The sequence below is a fragment of the Elephas maximus genome, chromosome 13 (genome assembly GCF_024166365.1).
Source record: "Elephas maximus indicus isolate mEleMax1 chromosome 13, mEleMax1 primary haplotype, whole genome shotgun sequence".
Taxonomy (NCBI): Eukaryota; Metazoa; Chordata; class Mammalia; order Proboscidea; family Elephantidae; genus Elephas; species Elephas maximus.
The window spans coordinates 82622575-82641927 of NC_064831.1; the positions used below are offsets into that span (position 1 = coordinate 82622575).

At 45.8% G+C, this 19353-nt stretch overlaps 1 protein-coding gene across 2 annotated transcripts in view; it reads left to right on the plus strand.

Moving 5' to 3' along the window:
- The window catches only part of ST8SIA2 (ST8 alpha-N-acetyl-neuraminide alpha-2,8-sialyltransferase 2), an 87078-nt gene that overhangs the window by 51418 nt on the left and 16307 nt on the right, over positions 1–19353 (plus strand). For both annotated transcript variants that reach the window (XM_049905727.1, XM_049905728.1), the window contains 3 exons: positions 4307–4435; positions 11693–11950; positions 15904–16197. In XM_049905727.1, coding sequence (XP_049761684.1) covers positions 4307–4435; positions 11693–11950; positions 15904–16197 — 681 coding nt within the window. The remainder of the gene's footprint in view (positions 1–4306; positions 4436–11692; positions 11951–15903; positions 16198–19353) is intronic.

Consider the following 19353-nt stretch of genomic DNA (forward strand, 5'->3'; position numbering starts at 1 on the left):
CAAAGATGCAAGGAGCATGCAAATGGTTTACAAGCTGACAAACTCAGGCTTGCCACTGGGGGACTGTTGGACAGCGCCCCTCTGAGTCTCCACTCTGCACCAGAGATAACCGCCCTCAGTGCTCTGATCCTGGGTGGTGCATACAGTTAACGGAAGGTTGGTATGGTTCAAGTCTACCCAGAGGCACCTCAGAAGAAAGGCCTGGCAACCTAATTCCAAAAAAAAAATCATCAATTGAAAACACTGTGGAGCACAGTTCCACTCACACCCACATGGGGTCACCATGAGTTGGAAAGAACTTGATGGCAACTGGTAACTGCTATCTCTAACCTACAGTCTTACAAACCCCACCTTAAAGAGCAATGGAAGGGAGAAGAGAATGCCAGGTTATTTAATATAAACTAAGGCGACTACTCAAAGTGAAGGCCATATTTTTAAATACCTAAATATTCTATTTTGGTGAAGCTGGAAATGAGAGGTCCAAATTACTCAAAGTATACTCTGTTAGGAAATGAGAGGTCCAAATTACTCAAAGTATACTCTGTTAGTTGCCCTTCTCTATTTGTTTAAGTCTCTAAATCATATGAGACCTGTCAAGTATGCCCATTCCTGACCCTGGTGATTGACTCAGGAGACTGCCCCTCTATTCCTGACATCATTGCTTCCAGACCTCTAATGACCTCTTAACCACCTGGGAGCTACAAATGAAACTTGAGTTTAACCCATTACCCATTACTGTCAAGTCAATTCTGGCTCATAGCGACCCTATAGGACAGAGTAGAAGTACCTCATAGGATTTCCAAGGAGTGGCTCGTGGATTCAAACTGCCGACCTTTTGGTTAGCAGCTGAGCCCTTAACCACTGCACCACCTGGCTGGTGAAGTGCAGACATGGCAGAAATAAAAGAGAAGACCATGTGTCACTAGTTCCTCTCTGTTCTACTGTAGGAAGGTGTCCATTTTTGAAGAAAGAAGATCCTGCCCTCCAGCTCAAGTCCCCTAGTAACTTTCAGAGGTGCAGTTTTATGAGACAGAGTATGAAAAGGGGAAGAACACAGTCTTGGGAGCCAGACTGACCTGAAATCAGTTCTGATGCTTGTTAGCTGGGGCCTCTATTTCCTCACTGGATTAGAGTAATAATGCAGTGACTTCTTTGAGGGGTGTTTCAGGGATTAGAACTACTGAATGAATGTAAGGGTCTAGTTTAGGGCCAGTTACCTTAAGTGCTCTTAATTAACGTATTCATGGCATCAGAGTTTGATGAAGATGGCCACTGAGTGAGAAGTTCAGGAGCTGACAGACAACGCAACTTAAGAATAAAATGCCCCTCTAGTGTTACTTGAAGGAACCTTGGGGGCGTTGCAGTTAAGTGCTCAGCTGCTAACTGAAAGGTCAGCAGTTGGAACCCATCAGCTGCTCCACAGGAGAATGATGTGGTAGTCTGCTTCCGTAAAGATTTACATCCTTGAAAACCCTATGGGGGCAGTCCTACTCTGTCCTATAGGGTCGCTATGAGTCGGAATCAACTCAATGGCAATGGGTTTTTTTAGTGCCACTTGGGACGTGGTAGGGGACCGGGGGGCAGGAGGACACACTCACTGAAGAGGAGTAACTCAACTCCCCCAGAACATTTTAAAACCTGGGAACTGAGGGGGTCCCAGAGCTATTTCAACCACCCCTGTATTTTACAGATGAGAAGGCAGAGACTAAAGACCTACATGGTTTTACCCATGTCCCCCACCTTGATAGTCACAGAGCCAGGGTTCAAGTCTAGTAAGAACATGGCTGGCTGTGGAGGACCTCAGCCAAGGCATTGCTAGAAGTGAAGTTAGAAATCGAATTTTGCCATTCTCGGTGCCATATTATATCTCTTTCCCTTCCCTGCCTCCACCACCTTTTATCCCAGAGAAGCGTAGAAACCCCTTTTGGGGATTTCTGAGCAGAACCCCTCTGCAGACCCTTCTTTCCTGAGGGAGCCTGAGGTCGCCCAGTAAGTCTTGACTTCTGAAGAGCATCAGCCTAGACTGAATCCGCCTTAAGCCATAGGGTGCAAGGCCCCAGTCACTCTTTTGTTCCTGAGCCAGCTCTCTTCCTCTGATGCACTCTGATCACTGATGAGAAAGCCAGCTAGCCAGTTAGGAAAAACACTCCTTACCACAATATACTAAAGTGTTTCCATCATGTATAACTACTGGCCCATACCCATACCAAACCTATAGGACAGAGTAGAAGTGCCCCATAGAGTTTCCAAAGAGCCCCTGGAGGATTCGAACTGCTGACCCTTTGGTTAGCAGCCATAGCACTTAGCCACTACGCCACCAGGGTTTCCACTCACTGTGGGTCAGAATCGACTCGATGGCAACGGGTTTGGTTTTTTTTTATAGCTACTGGTGTAAGTTGCAGGGAAGCATTGGGGTCTTGAGGTGCGGCTGCCACATCTGTGGTCCTAAGGTCACTGGTCATGCCTCTGGCCTACACAGAGGTGGGTGTACCCAAGAGATGCAGCCACAACCAGCTCCTACTGGAGCCTCACAAGAGGGCAGCCTGTGATCTGTGTAGGAGACTGAGATGTTCCTTATTGCCTTCTGGAACCTTAGAGCTGATACTTCCTCTTCTACACTCCTTTCTATAAATGGGGAAACTGAGGCTCAGAGAGATAAAATGATTTAGCTACTGTCACACGACTTGCGAAATCTTCCCACTACACTCACAGCTTACCTTCATGAAAACAGCAAATCTCCAAAGGCTTGGGTCTTCTATTTCTCCTCCCAAGCCCGCTAAGAAGGGTCCATCTACCTTACTCAAAACCCTTTAATTTTTTGTCCTCTGCAAAAAAGTTATGTGTGTTTGAACCCAAGACAAGTGGTATCCACTAGAGGAGTCAGGAATATTAAGAGTGGAGGCACCGGGGTGTGGAGAGAGCTGAGAAGACAATCCTCGCCCCCCTCCCCCGACCCCCACCCCCCAAATGTCTTCTCTACCTACAAAAGGCAAAATAGAACGTTGGGTTTAGACCTTGTTAAAGGGATTTCCTTTTTTTTTTTTTTTCCAACTTGACTGTTTGAAGATAAACGCAGAGAACATTGATGTTTGGCTTGGACTCTTTAAAGCTCTGGAATTTGGCATCACAAATCCACTTGTCATTCTAAGCAGGACAGTCTGCTCTTTGTCCAGACAAGAGGAACTTGTGAAGAGGCCCACGTGCCTTCTGCGAGTACCCCCCTCAGGATGCGGGCCTGCTCCCACGCTGCCTTTAAAGATACCATTGTAATCTAGTTCCTTAGAAACCTACTAGCATAGATTTCCAGCCTCCGAATTCAAGAGGGCTCTGAAATGCCTGGAGTTCCTGTGCACCCAGAATTGTGGTCACCCTGGGCAAACAAAGCCAGCTACTGCAGACACCCCCGGGGTGAAATTCACCAGACTTTATGTTCAAGTACAAACCCAACAAGCATTTATCTGCTGAGCACCTGCTATGTCAGACCCTAGGTCCCTGGGTGGCACAAACGGGTTGTGCTGGACTACTAACCTAAAGGTTGGCAGAGTGAGCCCAGCCAGCAGCACTGCAGAAGAAAAACCTGGTGATCTGCTTCTGCAAAGATTACAGCCAAGCAAACCCTATAGAGCAGTTCTACTCTGTAACCCATGGGGACGCCATGAGTTGAAATTGACTCAATGGCAATGGGTTTTGTTGTTTGTTTGTTTGTTTGTTTTATGTCAAACCGTTGAAGAATGTAGAGATGAATGAGGGAGATGCCTGTCTTACAGCCTAGTGGGAGAGAGGAAGGCTGCACAGATAACTTTAACACGGTCAGCAGGGCGTTCGGGCAGCATGGAAGAATTACAGACAAGAGAATGACGGGAATATAGGGGAGGCGCTGAAGCCACGTGCTACAATGACATTGCTCTGCTATGAATTTCTTATTTTCTCTTTGTTAAGTTTGTAAACCATCATATGATCCTTTGCTGCTAACACAACTGCTACTTACGGGGTTTCTTATAAGTGGCTTGACTAAGAAATCTGACTAGTCTGAGAGTGACTGCTAGGTTTCACTGGGAGGAAGCCTGGTGAGGGGGAGAAAGATAGTTTTACCACCCTGCTTCCTGTCTCCAAGAATGTATGTGGCTTGTACCTGAGGAAGAGAGTTTATAATTCTAGAAGATAAATAGACTTCCTTCCCTTCTCAGGTAATAACTGCAATTTTGCTCTTCCCAAGAAGTTTACATTCAAACCAGAGCAAAAACAAAACTTGTCATCAGCTTGCTAAAGGATCATGTTTCCCTCTTCCTGTTTTTTTTCTTTCCAGAGCCGAAGTTGTAATAAATGGCTCGTCATCGCCAGCTGTTGTTGACAGAAGTAACGAGAGCGTTAAGCACAACATCCAGCCAGGCTTGTCCAAATGGAGACACAACCAGACACTCTCTCTGAGGATCAGGTACTGGTCATTACCTATAGGACAAGAGCCTGCTTGGCCCTCATCAGCACAAGCTGTAAATTGCCGCTGTCTGTGAAGGAATAAAGTCAGGGTAGAAAGAAAATGTATGCCTCCCGCTGAGGCAGGTTTCATCTGTAAGCGATCCATTGGAAATAAAAACCAACCAAAGGCAAGTCCAGCAGCCCAGCAGTGGTCTGCGGTGACTCAGGCCTGGGAGGTGGTAGGACACCCTGCTGAGGGCCTGGGTCCAGGAGGAGTGGGGCTTAGGTCAGCAGCAGTGGGGACCTGGGCAGGAGGCCACAGATGGCCTCTTCCGGAAGGAGTAATCTTCCCTGGCCTGCCTGGTATTGTGCCCCCTTTTTGTGGCAATGGTCCTCCACTTCCTCCCAGGTCCTTGTGGCTTGAGTAGACTGCCCCCTCCCCCCACACCATGGAAATGAAAAACCATAACTGGGCATTGACTGACCCCAGGAACTGACATGACACCTGACCCCAGAGGGAGAGGTCTGTTCAGCCAGAGAGCTGCTCTTTTCCTGGCCTCTGCAGAGGGGTGTGTTCCGAGCACTGCAGTCATGGCCGGGTGGTGGAATGGGGAACTGTCGAGAAGGAAGTATGACTTCAGTGACTTTGGTCACTTGGCTTCACTATAGCCGTGATTGATCAAGCAAATACTGGTCAGTTTAATTCACCTGGAGTCCCGGGGTGCTAACCAAAAGGTTGGAAGTTCGAGTCTACCCAGAGGCACCTCAGATGAAAGGCCTGGCGATCTACTTCTGAAAAGCCAGCCACTGAAAGCCATATAACACAGTTATACTCTGATACCCATGAGGTTGCCGTGAGTTGGAATCAGCTCCATGGCAACAGATTTGGTCGGTTTTATAATTTAACCATTCATTTCTATAATTTGTGCAGGGGGTTGGGGTGCCAAGGTGAATCAGGCAGGAACAGAACTATAAGCAAAGTCATGATGGTACAACATGATACGTACATTAGACAGTATCGCATCTTACAAATAGAAGGAAATAAAGAGGGAATGCTGAGGATCAAATAATTCGTTTTGTAAGGGAACTAAGTGGACTGGCCAGGAAAGGTTTATCAGAAGCCATGGGCTTTGAAGGACACTTAGGAGTTTGCCAGGTACACACCAAGGTCTGAGCAGCATGGTGTCTCTGCTCAGTGCTAGGAACCAGGAGGTAGGTTATGGAGGTGATGAGACTGGTGTGGTAGGCAGGACCAGATGGTGGAAGGCCCTGACTCTTGCAACCAACCTTCTCAAGCCATCACTATGGATAAGAAAACAAGGGGCTGGGGCACAGCAGTTAACGTTGACCACAGCCAACCAAAGTGACACCACACAGAGCAAAGAGTTGGCGCTTCCAGACAGGTTCACTGTCAAGATGGGAATGCCCCCAAGCCCCAGTTTTTGAGGCCTAGTTTTGGGACATGAAGGGTTGTGGGGAATACAGGAGTGAGATTTAGAATCTGGCAGCTGAGAGACCATCTAAAGGAGCTGACTCAAGTCTCCACCATTCTGCCACCTTCCACCCACTTTCTCTGCCTCTTCTGAGGCCCCTGATTGTGGTCCTAATAGCTGCAGGCCTGTGTCACTGATCCCTTTAATACAGGCACCATGGAATCACTGAGATCACCTGTATCCCTGGTGTGGGTTCCTAGGGCTGTCATGGCAAACTGCCCCAAACTTGGTGACTCAAAACAATAGAAACTTATTTTCTCCCAGTTTCAGAGGCTAGAAGTCCAAAAGCAAGGTATCAGTAGGGCTATGCACCTTCTGAAGGCTCTAGGGGAGAACCTTCTTGGTTCTTCCAGCTTCTAGTGGTTGTGGGCATTTCTTGGCTTGTGGCTGCCTAACTCCAGTCTCTTACTCTGTCTTCACATGGCCTTCTCTGTGTTGGTCTCCTCTTCTGTTTCTTATAAAGACACTTGTCATTGGATTTAGAGCTTACCTGGATAATCCAGAATGATCTCATCTCAAAATCCTTAATGTAATTATGTCTGAAAAGATGCCTTTTCCAGATAAGATCACATTCACATCCTGGTTCTGTTTGGCCAGGAAATGGACATATTGTTTTGGGGGCCACCATCCTACTCACACCAGCACCTGTGAGTGGGATCCTCCTGAACAGGCTCCCTGCTGTCCCATTGCCCTTTCTCCAACAGCTGGGGAGAGAAATGAGCCCACCCTTTCAGAGATCTCACTGTGATCTCCACAGTGAGCCTGCCAATACAAAGGCACCTGACAGGAAAAATTTACCTTCACCCAGGGGGAAAGTTTTTTTTGTTAAACATCAATTAATCACCAGAATTATTCATAATAAAAGATTCTGCGAGTGGTTTGGAATGATGTTTGATAATTGGTAGTAATTTCTCATAATTAGAAATTAATTCACTCATGGAGGTGTTTATTTATGGGCTTTCTAGGAACTCTCTTTGCTTTTAAGTACTTTGAGGTAAGTCATTGCAAGGGTTTTAGCAATGCCCAAATGGCATTAGTTTGTTGAGTTGCATAATCCCTGATCGTTGTTTTTGCTAGGTGCTGTTGAGTTAGTTCTGACTCATGGTATGACAGAACGAACACTGCCCAGTCCTGCACCACCCTCACGATTGCTATGTTTGAGCCCATTGTCCAGCCACTGTGTCAGTCCATCGCATTGAGGGTCCTCCTATTTTTTGCTCACTCTATACTTTACCAAACATGATGTCCTTCTCCAGGGACTGGTCCCTCTTGATCACATGCCCAAAGTACGTGAGATGAGGTCTCGCCATCCTGCTTCTAAGGAGAATTCTGACTATACTTCTTCCAAGACAAATTTGCTCGTTCTTTTGGCAGTCTACGATATATTCAATAGTCTTTGCCAATAGCATAATTCAAAGACATCAATTCTTCTTGGTCTTCCTTATTCATTGTCCAGCTTTCCAATGCTTATGAGGCTATTGAAAATACCATAGCTTGGATCGGGCTCATCTTAGTCTTCAAAGAGACATCTTTGCTTTTTAACACCTTAAAGAGGTCTTTTCACATAAAACAAAATGAGACCAAGTGGTCACACCAGCCCAGGGCCAAGGATGAGAAGGCAGAAGGGGGCAGGAAATCTGGTAATGGGAGACCCAATGTCAAGAAACGGAGAGTGTTGACATGTCATGGGGTTGCCAAATTATGCCACAAAACAATATGTATTAATTGTTTAATGAGAAACTAATTTTCTCTGTAAACCTTCATCTGAAGCACAAAAATCAATCAATAAAGAGGTCTTTTACAGCATATTTGCCCAATGCAATACATCATTTCATTTCTTGACCACTGCTTCTGTGGGCATTCACCATGAATCCAAGTAAAATGAAATCCTTGACAACTTCAATAATTTTCTCTGATATTAATGATATTGTTCAATATTTTTCACATTCCATTGGATCACCTTTCTTTGCCATGGGCATAAATATAGATCTCTTCCAGTTGGCTGGCCACGTAGCAGTCTTCCAAATTTCTTGGCATAGATGAGTGAGCACTTCCAACGTTGCATCTGTTTGTTGAAACATTTCAATTGGTACTCCATCAATTCCTGGAGCCTTATTTTTCACCAATTCCTTAACTGCAGCTTGCATTTTTCCTTCAATAGCATCAGTTCTTGATCATATGCTGCCTCCTGAAATGGTTGAACATACACCTATTCTTTCTGGTGCAGTGACTCTGTGTATTCCTTCCATCTTCTTTAGATGCTTCCATTGAAATTTTTTGCCCGTACCATCCTTCGATATGGCAGTTGGAGGCTTGAATTTTGTCTTCATTTATTTCAGCTTGAGAAATACCAAGCGTGTTCTTCTCTTTGGGTTTTCTAACTACAGATGTATGCGTATTTCATTATAATACTTGGTCTTCTTGAGCTACCCTTTGAAATCTTCTGTTCAGTTCTTTTACTTCATCATTTCTTCCATTTGTTTTAGCTACTCTACATTCAAGAGTAAGTTTCAGAGTCTCTTCTGACATCAATTCTGGTCTTTTTTTTTTCTTTTTAATGACCTTTTGCTTTCTCCATGTATGACGTACTTGATGTCATCCCACAACTCATCTCATCTTCAGTCATCAGTGTTCAGTGAGTTATATCTCTTGTGATGGTCTCTAAATTCAGGTGGGATATATTCAAGGTTGTACTTTGGCTCTCATGGACTTATTTTAATTTTCTTCAGCTTCAACGTGAACTCGCTTATGAGCAATTGATAGTCTGTTCTGCAGTCGGCCCCTGGCCTTGTTCTGACTGATGATATTGAGTTTCTCCATCATCTTTCCACAGATGTAATTGGTTTGATTTCTGTGTATTCCATCCATCAAGGTCCATGTGTATAATTACTGTTTGTGTTGTTGAAAAAAATGTATTTGCAATGAATAAGTCTTTGGTCTTGCAAAATTCTATTCTGCAATCTCAGGTGTCATTTCTATCACCAAGGCCATATTTTCCAACTACTGATCCTTCTTATTTTTTTCCAATTTTCAAATTCCAATCACCCATAATTATTAATGCATCCTGATTGTGTGTTTGATCAATTTCAGACTGCAGACGTTGGTAAAATTTTCAATTTCTTTATCTTTGGCATTAGTGGCTGGTGTGTAAATTTTAATAAGAGCCATACTAACTGGTCTTCCTTATAGGCATATGGATATTATCCTATCACTTCAGGATAGATCATGAAGTGTTCTTTTTGACAATGAATGCAATGCCATTCCTCTTCAATTTGTCATTCCTAGCATAGTAGATCACATAACTGTCCAATTCAAAATGGCCAATACCAGTCAATTTCAGCTCACTAAACCCTAGGATATTGATCATTATGCATTACATTTCATTTTTGACAAATTCCAATTTTCCTAGGTTCATAGTTCATACGTTCCACTTTCCAATTATTAATGGATGTTTGCAGCTGTTTCTTCTCATTTTGAGTCATGCCGCAACAGCAAATGTAAGTCCAGAAAGCTTAACTCCATCCATGTCATTAAGGTCAACTCTAGTTTGAGGAGACAGCTCTTCCCCAGTTGTGTTTTGAGTGCCTTTCAACCTGAGAGGCTCATCTTCTGGCACTATACCAGACAATGAACCACTGGATTCGTAAGGTTTTCACTGGCCAATTTTTTCATAAGTAGATTGTCCTTCCTCACAGCTTGTCTTAGTCTAGAAGCTGCATTGAAACTTCTCCACCATGGGTGACCCTGCTGGTAATTGAAATAGTAGTGGCATAGCTTCCAACATCACAGCAACACTGAAGCCACCACTGACAGACGACAACCAGTAAAGTAAAACAATGCCTCTGTTTTCCATCAGGAGGTACAAATTATTCAGCGAGGTTGTTTTCCCTGCATGATAGCAAGAGATCCAGTTCATTAATAGAGAAAGACAAGTGAAAGAAGGGTGTAGGCCCTGCCAAGAGTTCCAGCTGCCCCTTGGCTACACAAGAGGCTCCCAACCCTAGACACATTAGAATCTCCCAGGGAGCTTATTAATGAGTGCTCACCCCTGAACTAATGAGGCATTAGTGGTTTAGTGGTAGAATTCTCACCTTCCATGAGGGAGACCAGGGCTCAGCTCCCAGCCAATGCACCTCATATGCAGCCACTACCCCGCTTTCAGTGGAGCTTGTGTGTTGCTGTGTTGCAAACAGGTTTCAACGGAGCTTCCAGACTAAGACAGTGTAGGAAGAAAAGCTTGGCAGTCAATTTCTGAAAATCAGCCAATGAAAACCCTATGGATCACAATGGTCTGCTCTACAACCAATCTTTGGGATGTCACAGGACCAGGCAGCTTTTCATCCATTGTTCAAAGGGTTACCTTGAGTCAGGGACCTACTCAACAGCAGCTACCAACACAAACAACAACCCCTGGACTGCTCTCAGAATTTCTCAGAGCTCATTGTGGAGCTTCTGAGTTCTTTATAGCTCCCCAAGTGATTGAGCGTGCAGCCTTCTGGGGTACACCACAGGCTGTGAAACTCTCAAAGCCATCAAGCTCTCAGGCATCAGTGTTACCATCTGTGCAATGGGGACACCATCTTGCAGCTTTTCCCATTTGCAAAGTGCATGAAGATTCTGTCCCTCCAGAGCTCTGTGGAAAAAAAAGTCTGTCATCACTGCATCCTTTCTAGAGAAGGACTCATTGCAGAAAATAAAATTAATTTCGTCTGACCTAGGTACCAAATTTCTTTCTGTTACTTCAATCATTTCTGAAGATCTTTTGGATGACTTTTGCTGTTCTTTATCTACCACCTCTCAATGGCTTTGTGAAAATGTGTCTGCTAAATAAAACCTGCCATCCAGGATCCTCAGACTCCTAAGGGCAGGCCTGTGTGGTTTGAGTACAATTTCCCTGGTGATTTGAGGGGTTTATACACATGTTTTTCCTGACCCCTCCCCATCTCATCTTTGTACTTTGCTGAATGATTTGAGAACTCTTCCCTCAAATCAAAGTCACTCTAAAGCCTAGAGAGCCATCTTTTGATCATGTTTGCTATAGAACAACTCAAAAGAACTCTTGCCTGTGGGACCAAGAAGTGCCAATAGTTACAAAGCCTACACTGATCAGAGATTTGTTAGGGAGGGGACACACTTTACAAATGGACCAGCTCACAGGACAGCAGGCCATATTCTCAGTCTCTCAAAGTTAGAATTTTTCATATACCTCACACTGTCCAGATCCTCATTCTCTGCTCTGGGGTGGCCCCTTGGCTCAGAGAACGTTCCCATGGAAGAAAAGATACCAATGATGAATGAGGTACATGTCATTCTGGTTTCCTGTTCCTGTTCAAGACTTCCTGTCCAATGATGATCAGAATCCCACTACCTGAGGGGAGTGTGATGTAGGGTGACCAGCTGCCCCAGTTTGCCACAGACTGAAGGGCTTCCTGGGACTCGGGAGTTTCAGTGCTAAAACCAAGGCAGTTTCTGGGCAAACCAGTAGAGTGGGTCATCCTTTTTCTGGGGCCTGTGATGAGCTCACCTCAGCCTAATGGAGTCATTTCCCAGGACAGTTTTCACCTCTGTAGGAAGAGGGCGTAACCACAGCAACCAGCTCTGGCCCCTTTCTGACAATTCTTGCCTGAAACCCACTCTGAGGGCTTTTCAGCAATTAGCATGCTATAGCTGTTTGCTGGGCTGTCGCAGCCGTGATGGGCAATGGTGGGACAGGAAAAGCGAGGACTGGCAGAGGGCATCTGTAACAGGGAGACATTGTCGTCACATGTGTTTGGTTTTTATAGGAAACAAATCTTAAAGTTTCTCGATGCTGAGAAGGACATTTCTGTCCTGAAGGGGACCCTGAAGCCCGGCGACATTATTCATTACATCTTCGATCGAGACAGCACAATGAACGTGTCCCAGAATCTCTATGAGCTCCTCCCCAGAACCTCTCCACTGAAGAACAGGCACTTCCGGACGTGCGCCATCGTAGGCAACTCGGGGGTCTTGCTGAACAGCGGCTGTGGGCAGGAGATTGACACACACAGCTTTGTCATAAGGTAATATGGCAGGTGCTCTGGCCCCAAGGCAGCAGTGTATATTTAGATCTAGTGTTGCCACTTGTCCCAAGAGAGTGAAATGAGAACACTGGTCGGGTTACTCTCTGAGCAGCTGTTCTCAACCTTGGCTGCATATTAGAGTCACTTGGGGAGCTCTTAAAAGTCCCAGTGCCCAGACTGTGCCTCAGACTAATTAAATCGATCAAAGGGGCATGTAACTCAGGCAGTCTGTGTGGTTCCAGCTAAGGTTGAGAATCACTGATCTGAAGCAGAGGTAGGTAAACTATGGCCCTCCTCTAGTTTTTGTAAATAAAGTTTTATTGGAACACAGCCACCCCTGTTTGTTCATATATTGTCTATGGCTGCTGTTGGAGTCACTGCATGGTGCAAACTATTAATGTGCTTGGCTGCCAACCAAAAGGTTGAAGGTTCAAGTCCACCCAAAGGTGCTTTGGGAGAAAGATTTGGCAGTCTAATTCCAAAAACTCAGCATTTGAAAACCCTGTGGAGCCCTGTTCTACTTTGACACACATGGGGTCACCATCAGTCAGAATCAACTCAATGCCAACTGGTAATGGTTGCGGCTTTTGCATTGTAACAGCAGATTGGATAGTTGCAGCAAAAAGACTGTGTAGCCTGCAAAGCCTACGATATTTGCTATCTGACTTTTACAGAAAAAGTTTGCCAAACCCTGACCTATAACCTGGTGCTGAAGATTAGTAAGAAAATCATCAGGGGGAACCAATTGTTGGTCCGAGTTTGCAAGGTGGTACCCTTCAAAGTATCCTTATTACCCTGTGGTCAAAAGCTGGGATGTGCTGGGGAGATAGAGAAACTTCAATTTTGTACTTGGCCATTGTTTTCTCTAAGACATTGGCTCTTGCTTTTCAGTTACCAGAGACATTTGAACACAGGTATTCATAGTCCTGACACCTGACTCCAACCCAGACAGGCTTGGAAACAAGGCCTTGCTGTTCCCTGGTCAAAAGTAGGCCACACAGAACCTCGGGTTTCATTCCAAACAGCCCCCAGCCCTGGGCAGAACTGCATACCTCATCTCATCTTCCTACTGGGACCATTCCTGCCACAAAAATCTCCTTGTCCTGGGCCTTTGGGAAGTAGCCTTATCATAGAGCACACTGACCCTTTGAACATGGGAAGATATGCTGTATTACTCTTGAATCCATGTGATTGAAGAGATACCATGGGCTGGCAGCCAACGTCGGGTTGTTTGTGTTATCCCTGGCCAGGTTTTGGCTGTGCGGGGAATATCCAATGGCTCCATCTCTGTTTTTCAACCTAGAAATTGGTGAGGTTATGGGAAAGGAAGGAAGGAACTGTGACAGGTTTGTCTGATTGGAGACCAGAGAAGGTGTGAGGCTTGGGTGGGGTGGGCGTTACAAGTGAGGGCATAGGGTAAAATCTACATCCTGATGGGGTCAGGTCACCTGTCACAGTGTTGGACAGGGTTGAGGGCAGCCTTTCTGCCCTAGTGTCACATAGATAGCCATGCCTCTTCCTTTGTCACAAGTCATGAGTTTCAACAGTGAGTTTTCTGGGCTCCACTGGACTCTGCCCGAGGAATTTACAGAGGAAACAACAAATACTGGCCAATAGTTTTCTTTTTGGACACTTACAAGTATAGTGTCTGAAATCCAGTCTTGCCTCTGCCGTCCATTTGCCATGTGACTTGGAGCAGTCACTCCCCTTTCTGGGCCTTAGTTTTATCATCTCTAAAATGGGTGAGTTGGACTGACTGAGGTCATTTCATTAGGAATATTGTACAAAGCTGTAGCCCAGTTCTTCTCAAATGTTAACATGTGTACAAATCACCTGGCTTATTAAGATGCAGTGTCATCAGGTCTGGGGCAGGGCCTGAGTCTCTGCATTTCTAACAAGGTCCCAGGGGATACCGCTGCTCCTGGAGTGTGGAGTGCCCTTTGAGGAGCATGGCTGTGGCTTGCTGTGCCTCACTCCTTGGTGCCATGCACACACCTGTTCACACACACATAGAAAGAGGAACCTGAAGCGCCAAGGAGAGAGCTACTCAAACACATTTGTCCTTCAACTTGTAGGTCTATATACATGGTTCTCACAGAACTCTGTGTCTCTGGAGTAGGCCTAAGTGGTGTTTTGAGACAAGATTACACACCCCACTGTGCACAGTCCCCATGTTCAATGCTAGGGACACAGTGTGCACATTCAGGCAGGACCCAGAAAGGAGAGAGGGTCCCTCAAAAAACAGACCTCTGGTGGAATAATAGAGGCTGCTCACCCCCCATCAGGGTCCCTGGCTGGTTCAGCAAGAGATTGCAATGGCCGCTTACCTTGTCCTCCAACACCCATTCCATCCCCTCTGATACATACCAAAGCTTAATCTTACTCTTGTCTAACTGTTAACCTAAAATGCAAATCTGTCCACATCACTCTCCTGCTTAAAAGCCTTCAGTGGCTCCTTGTAGCCCTCAAAACCAAGTCCCTGATTCACAGACACTTTGACATCTCACCCTGCCTGGCTTTCCAGCACATCTCCTGGCCTTCCTCTAAATGCTCCTGCTGGTTTACACCTCTGTGCCTTTGCATGCGTTTCCTGTACATACGGTACATAGCATGACATCTCCTAAAATTGCCCGACTTAGCTGAGAAGCTTGTAAAATAAATATCAATCCCTAAGCTCAACCATTGATCTCAATCTCCAGGTCAGAGACCTGGGAAATCTTAAACAAGGGCCTGAGGTAGTCTACGGTCTGGCATGCTGGAGAAGCACTTCCCTCTTGTTGGTTGTCCACCTGTGGACCCTTCCAGACTTCCCTCAGTGGTCACCACCTCTAGGAAGACCACCTGGTACTCCTCCTTCCCCATAATAATGATGGCAACTGTTGTTGTTGTTAGGTGCCATCAAGTTGGTCCCAACTCTTAGTGACCCTATGTACAACAGAACAAAGCACTGCCCGGCCCAACGCCATCCTCACGATTGTTGTTATGCTTGAGCCCATTGCTGCAGCCACTGTGTCAATCCACTGCTATTCATAAGGTTTTCACTGACTAATTTTTTCAGAAGTAGGCTGCCAGGTTCTTCTTCCTAGTCTATCTTAGTCTAGAAGCTCAGCTGAAACCTGCCCAACATGGGTGACCCTGCTGGGATTTGAAGTACCAGTGGCATAGCTTCCAGCATCACAGCAACATGCAAGCCACCACATCATGACAAATTGACAGATGTGTGGGGATGATGACAATAGTTAGCATTTATTGAGCTCTTACTGTGGTTTAGCAGTGTTCTGAGTATTGGGTGTATAGTAGCTCCTTTAATCCTTGTGAGAGGGATGTCATTGTGAGATTTATTATAGCCAAAGGAACTGTTATAGCTAGCTATAATAGATAGATACCTAGATAGATAGACACGTAGATAAGTAGATGGATGGATGGATGGATGGGCGGGTGGGTGTTGGTGGGTGGGTAGGTCGGTAGATAGGTAAGTGGGCAGATAAGTAGGTAGGTAGGTAGATAGTCAGGCAGACATATAGACAGACAGATCACTATTCCTTAACTATAAGGAAGCTGTAAGGAAGTGCAGAGAGGTTGAGCAAGTTGCCCAGAGTCACACAGGTAGAAACTATTAGAGCTGAGTTTTGATCCTGGGAGTTGGCCTTCAGAGCCCTTCCTCTGTTACCTGCACAGTACACCGTCATCTTGTGGACGGAGAATTTCCTTACTTCTTTTCTCCTGTCCTAGATTTTGAACTCCAGAACACAAACACTTTACATACCTGGGGTCTAGTAAATGGCAGGAGCTCAGTAACTATTTGAGGCAAGAGAAAGAGGAGGATGACAGAGGGTCCAGTAAGGGCAGGAAGATGCTCTGAGTCTTTGTTTAGGGATGCAGAGGAGAGAGGAAAAGCAAAGGATGGCATCTCAGCTTCCTCAAAGGAACTATGTTGCCGTTTTCTCTGGCAGGTGCAATTTGGCCCCAGTGCAGGAGTATGCCCGGGATGTGGGGCTCAAGACAGACCTGGTAACCATGAACCCATCAGTCATCCAGCGGGCCTTCGAGGACCTGGTCAATGCCACATGGCGGGAGAAGCTGCTGCAGCGGCTGCACAGCCTCAATGGCAGCATTCTGTGGATCCCGGCCTTCATGGCCAGGGGTGGCAAGGAGCGTGTTGAGTGGGTCAATGAGCTCATCCTGAAGCATCACGTCAACGTGCGTACTGCATACCCCTCCCTGCGCCTGCTGCACGCCGTCCGTGGGTGAGTATGCTTCGTGTGCAACACTCATTGTCAGATGCATTTCCATCCCTGCCCCACCACCCTTAAGCTGTGTGACCCTAGCTAGTCACCTGACTTTTCTGAGCCTTCCTTTCTTGAGAAATGAGGGGAGCGGCAAGTGGGTTTCACCTGGCATGTGAAGTTTGACCAATTGGTCATGCCTGCCTGGAGAGCTGTGTTGAGGAGGATCCTGAGGCTGTATCAAGGCTCAGTGGGGACAGATGCCATGAGCATAGGAGGGGAGATGTTGGCTGGTGTGTCATACATCTGCCATCCCTGTTAGGTGATTTTCAAGAATAGAATCAGGGTTCAATGGACTTGACTTCAAATATCTTCCAATAAGTCACCTTAAGTTCTCTAAAACTGTCTCCTCATCAGTAAAATAGGGGCAGTGACAATAACGTCAGAGGGGGTGAAGACCAAATGAGATATTGTATGTAAAATGTGTAGTAAAATGCCAGGAGAGACACTCAGTCAATGTTATCATCGTTACCATCACCATCATCATTGCTACATCATCTCTACTTCCCGGTGTCATTTTCTCTAACTCTGCAGAGGATGTCTTAGAGACAGGGCTTAGAGATCTCTAAAGGAAGATCTGATGGGGAATGTTTTTGTCCACAAAGCCCTCTCCCTGAAATGGAGGAGAAACTTCGCCTAGGGAGTAAGAACAAGATAGGAAGAATTAAAGCACAGTAACCCACTCCCTGAGAAGGATTGGAGTAACCAATCATGTTGGCCTGGATGGATCTCTAATTCTAGAAAAAGGGATCCAGGAATTAAGGAGAATGAATAGGGAATGTTGGGGAGGGCCTAAACTATTCCTACCAATAAGTGTATGTCCATCTGAGTGAGGCTCTTCAACAGTCCTGGCTAAATAAGTTTTAATTTCCAGCCTCTGGTTTGTTTGCTTCCATCCATGTGACCTGACATAGGCTTGGGCACTTTGACCAATAAACTGGCTAGGAATAGTGCTAGCACACAGCCACAGCAGCCATCGGAGACTAGTTGGATATTAAGTATGTATTCATTCTATTTCAGTTATCTATTGCAGTGAAGGAAACCCTGGTGGCATAGTGGTTAAGTGCTACAGCTACTAACCAAAGGGTCAGCAGTTCGAATCCACCAGGCACTCCTTGGAAACTCTATGGGGCAGTTCTACTCTGTCCTATAGGGTTGCTATGAGTTGGAATCGACTCGAAGGCACCGGGTTTGGTTTTTTTGTATTGCAGTAAAGTAAATCACTCCAAAATTTAGTGGCTTATAAAAACAAGAAACATTTTATTACCACATTTTTATGCAAATAACGCATACCTTCTGTGTTTGTCTGCCAACAGCACCCTCTCTCCCTGTGAGGTATTTTCATAATCATGCTATGCTAATTTTTTTATAGCAACATGTAAAAAAAGTTGACCTAGCAATGCTTAGGAAGATGCCTCATGGAGGGGAAGGAGCAGTTGGCAAACAAACAGAAGGCACATGTTATTTAAACATATGGTACCTTTCACAATTTCTGTTGATTACAAATTCAGGAAGGGCTCAACTGGATGGTTCTGGCTCTGGGTCTTTTATACAGCTGCAGTCCAATGGCGACTGAAGCTGGAATAGTAGAGGGCTGGAGGAGCTGGCATTTGACCATGCATTTCTCTCTCTTCATGTAACCTCAGGACTTCCCCATGTGGTTTCTCTGCATGGGCTAGATTGGGCTTCCTCACAGCATGGCAGTCTGAGAGCAGTCAGACTACTTACATGGTGGCTCAGGCTCTAGCAAAAGTCTTCCAGAGATGGAAGCAGAAGGCGTATTGCCCTTTAAGACCACATAGTGTCACTTCTACCATAACCTATTGGCTGACAAGTCACTAAGGTGACCCAGAATCAAGAGGAGAGCATGTAAACCCCACCTTTCAACGGGAGGGGTGTCAGAGAATTCGCAGACATGTTTAAAACCTCAACAAATTCATTCAACAACTATTTACTGAGTGCTTACTATGTGCCAAGCCCTGTTCTAAACACTGTGATGTAATAATAAAACAAACCCCCTGCTCTTCTAAGCACTTCCATTTTCTGTAGAAGATAAATTATAGGCAATCAAGTCAATAAGATACTTTTAGATAGTGCAATCAGGAAAATTTCTGGAAAGATGTAGCTTTGCGCTAAGACCTGAGTGTGGAGAGGGCACCAGCCATGCACAGATCTGGGGGGCAGAACCTTCCAGGTGGAGGGAACCCCAAGTGCAAAGGCCCCAAGGCAGGAGCTTGTGTTCATGAGCAAAAGACAAGTGTGGTTGGAATGGAGTGAGCAAGGAGGAAGGGACAGGAGATGATGTCGGCAAGAGGGGCAGGATCTAGAATAGAGAAGGGGTTTGTATGTTCTACATTTGAGGTGTAGGCATGGAGATGGGTGGCGGGATCTGATTCATGCCTTAAAAAGATTCTTCTGGCTGTTGTATGGAGAATAGACCATAAGGGGGCAAGAACGGAAGCAAGGGCATTCTCTGGGAAGTTGTTGCAATTGCCCAGGCAGGAAACAACTGTGGCTTCAACAAGAATGGTGGCAGAGAAGGGTGCACCTGTTTCATCAGATTTGCTCTAAAATTTAGAGGTAGAGGCAGCAGGATTTGCTGATGAATTCTATTTGAAGCGTGAGAGAAAGGGAAAAATCCAGGATGACTCTTAGGACTGGAATTTGAGCAACTGAGAGGATGGTGGGAGAGGGGGGTAAACTTTCTCTGTGATAGGAGAGCTGGAGAAGTCCACACGGGTTTGGGGTGTTGAGAAAGTGAGTTCTTTCTTGGGCATATTAAATTTGAGATGCCTGTTACAAATATACCCCTCCACGCTCCTGACCTCCCAGCTTGGGGTCAGACCCTGCAGCCAGTTGCCCATCTGACCACGCAGCTGACCACAATCCTGCTCTGGGCTCATGAAGGGGCCCAGGGTACAAACTCCCTGCTGACCGCGGGACATTAGAATGCTCTTCACTGGGCGTTAACATAACTCACTGAGACCCTAGGAAGCCCCCTGAGCCACCCACAAAGGACTCTTGTCATCCTCATAGAGGTGACTCTTGCAGCACCCACACCCATGCCAGCACTGGTCTCACGATGGTGGGTGTTGACATGCGAAACTCACTGCCCCC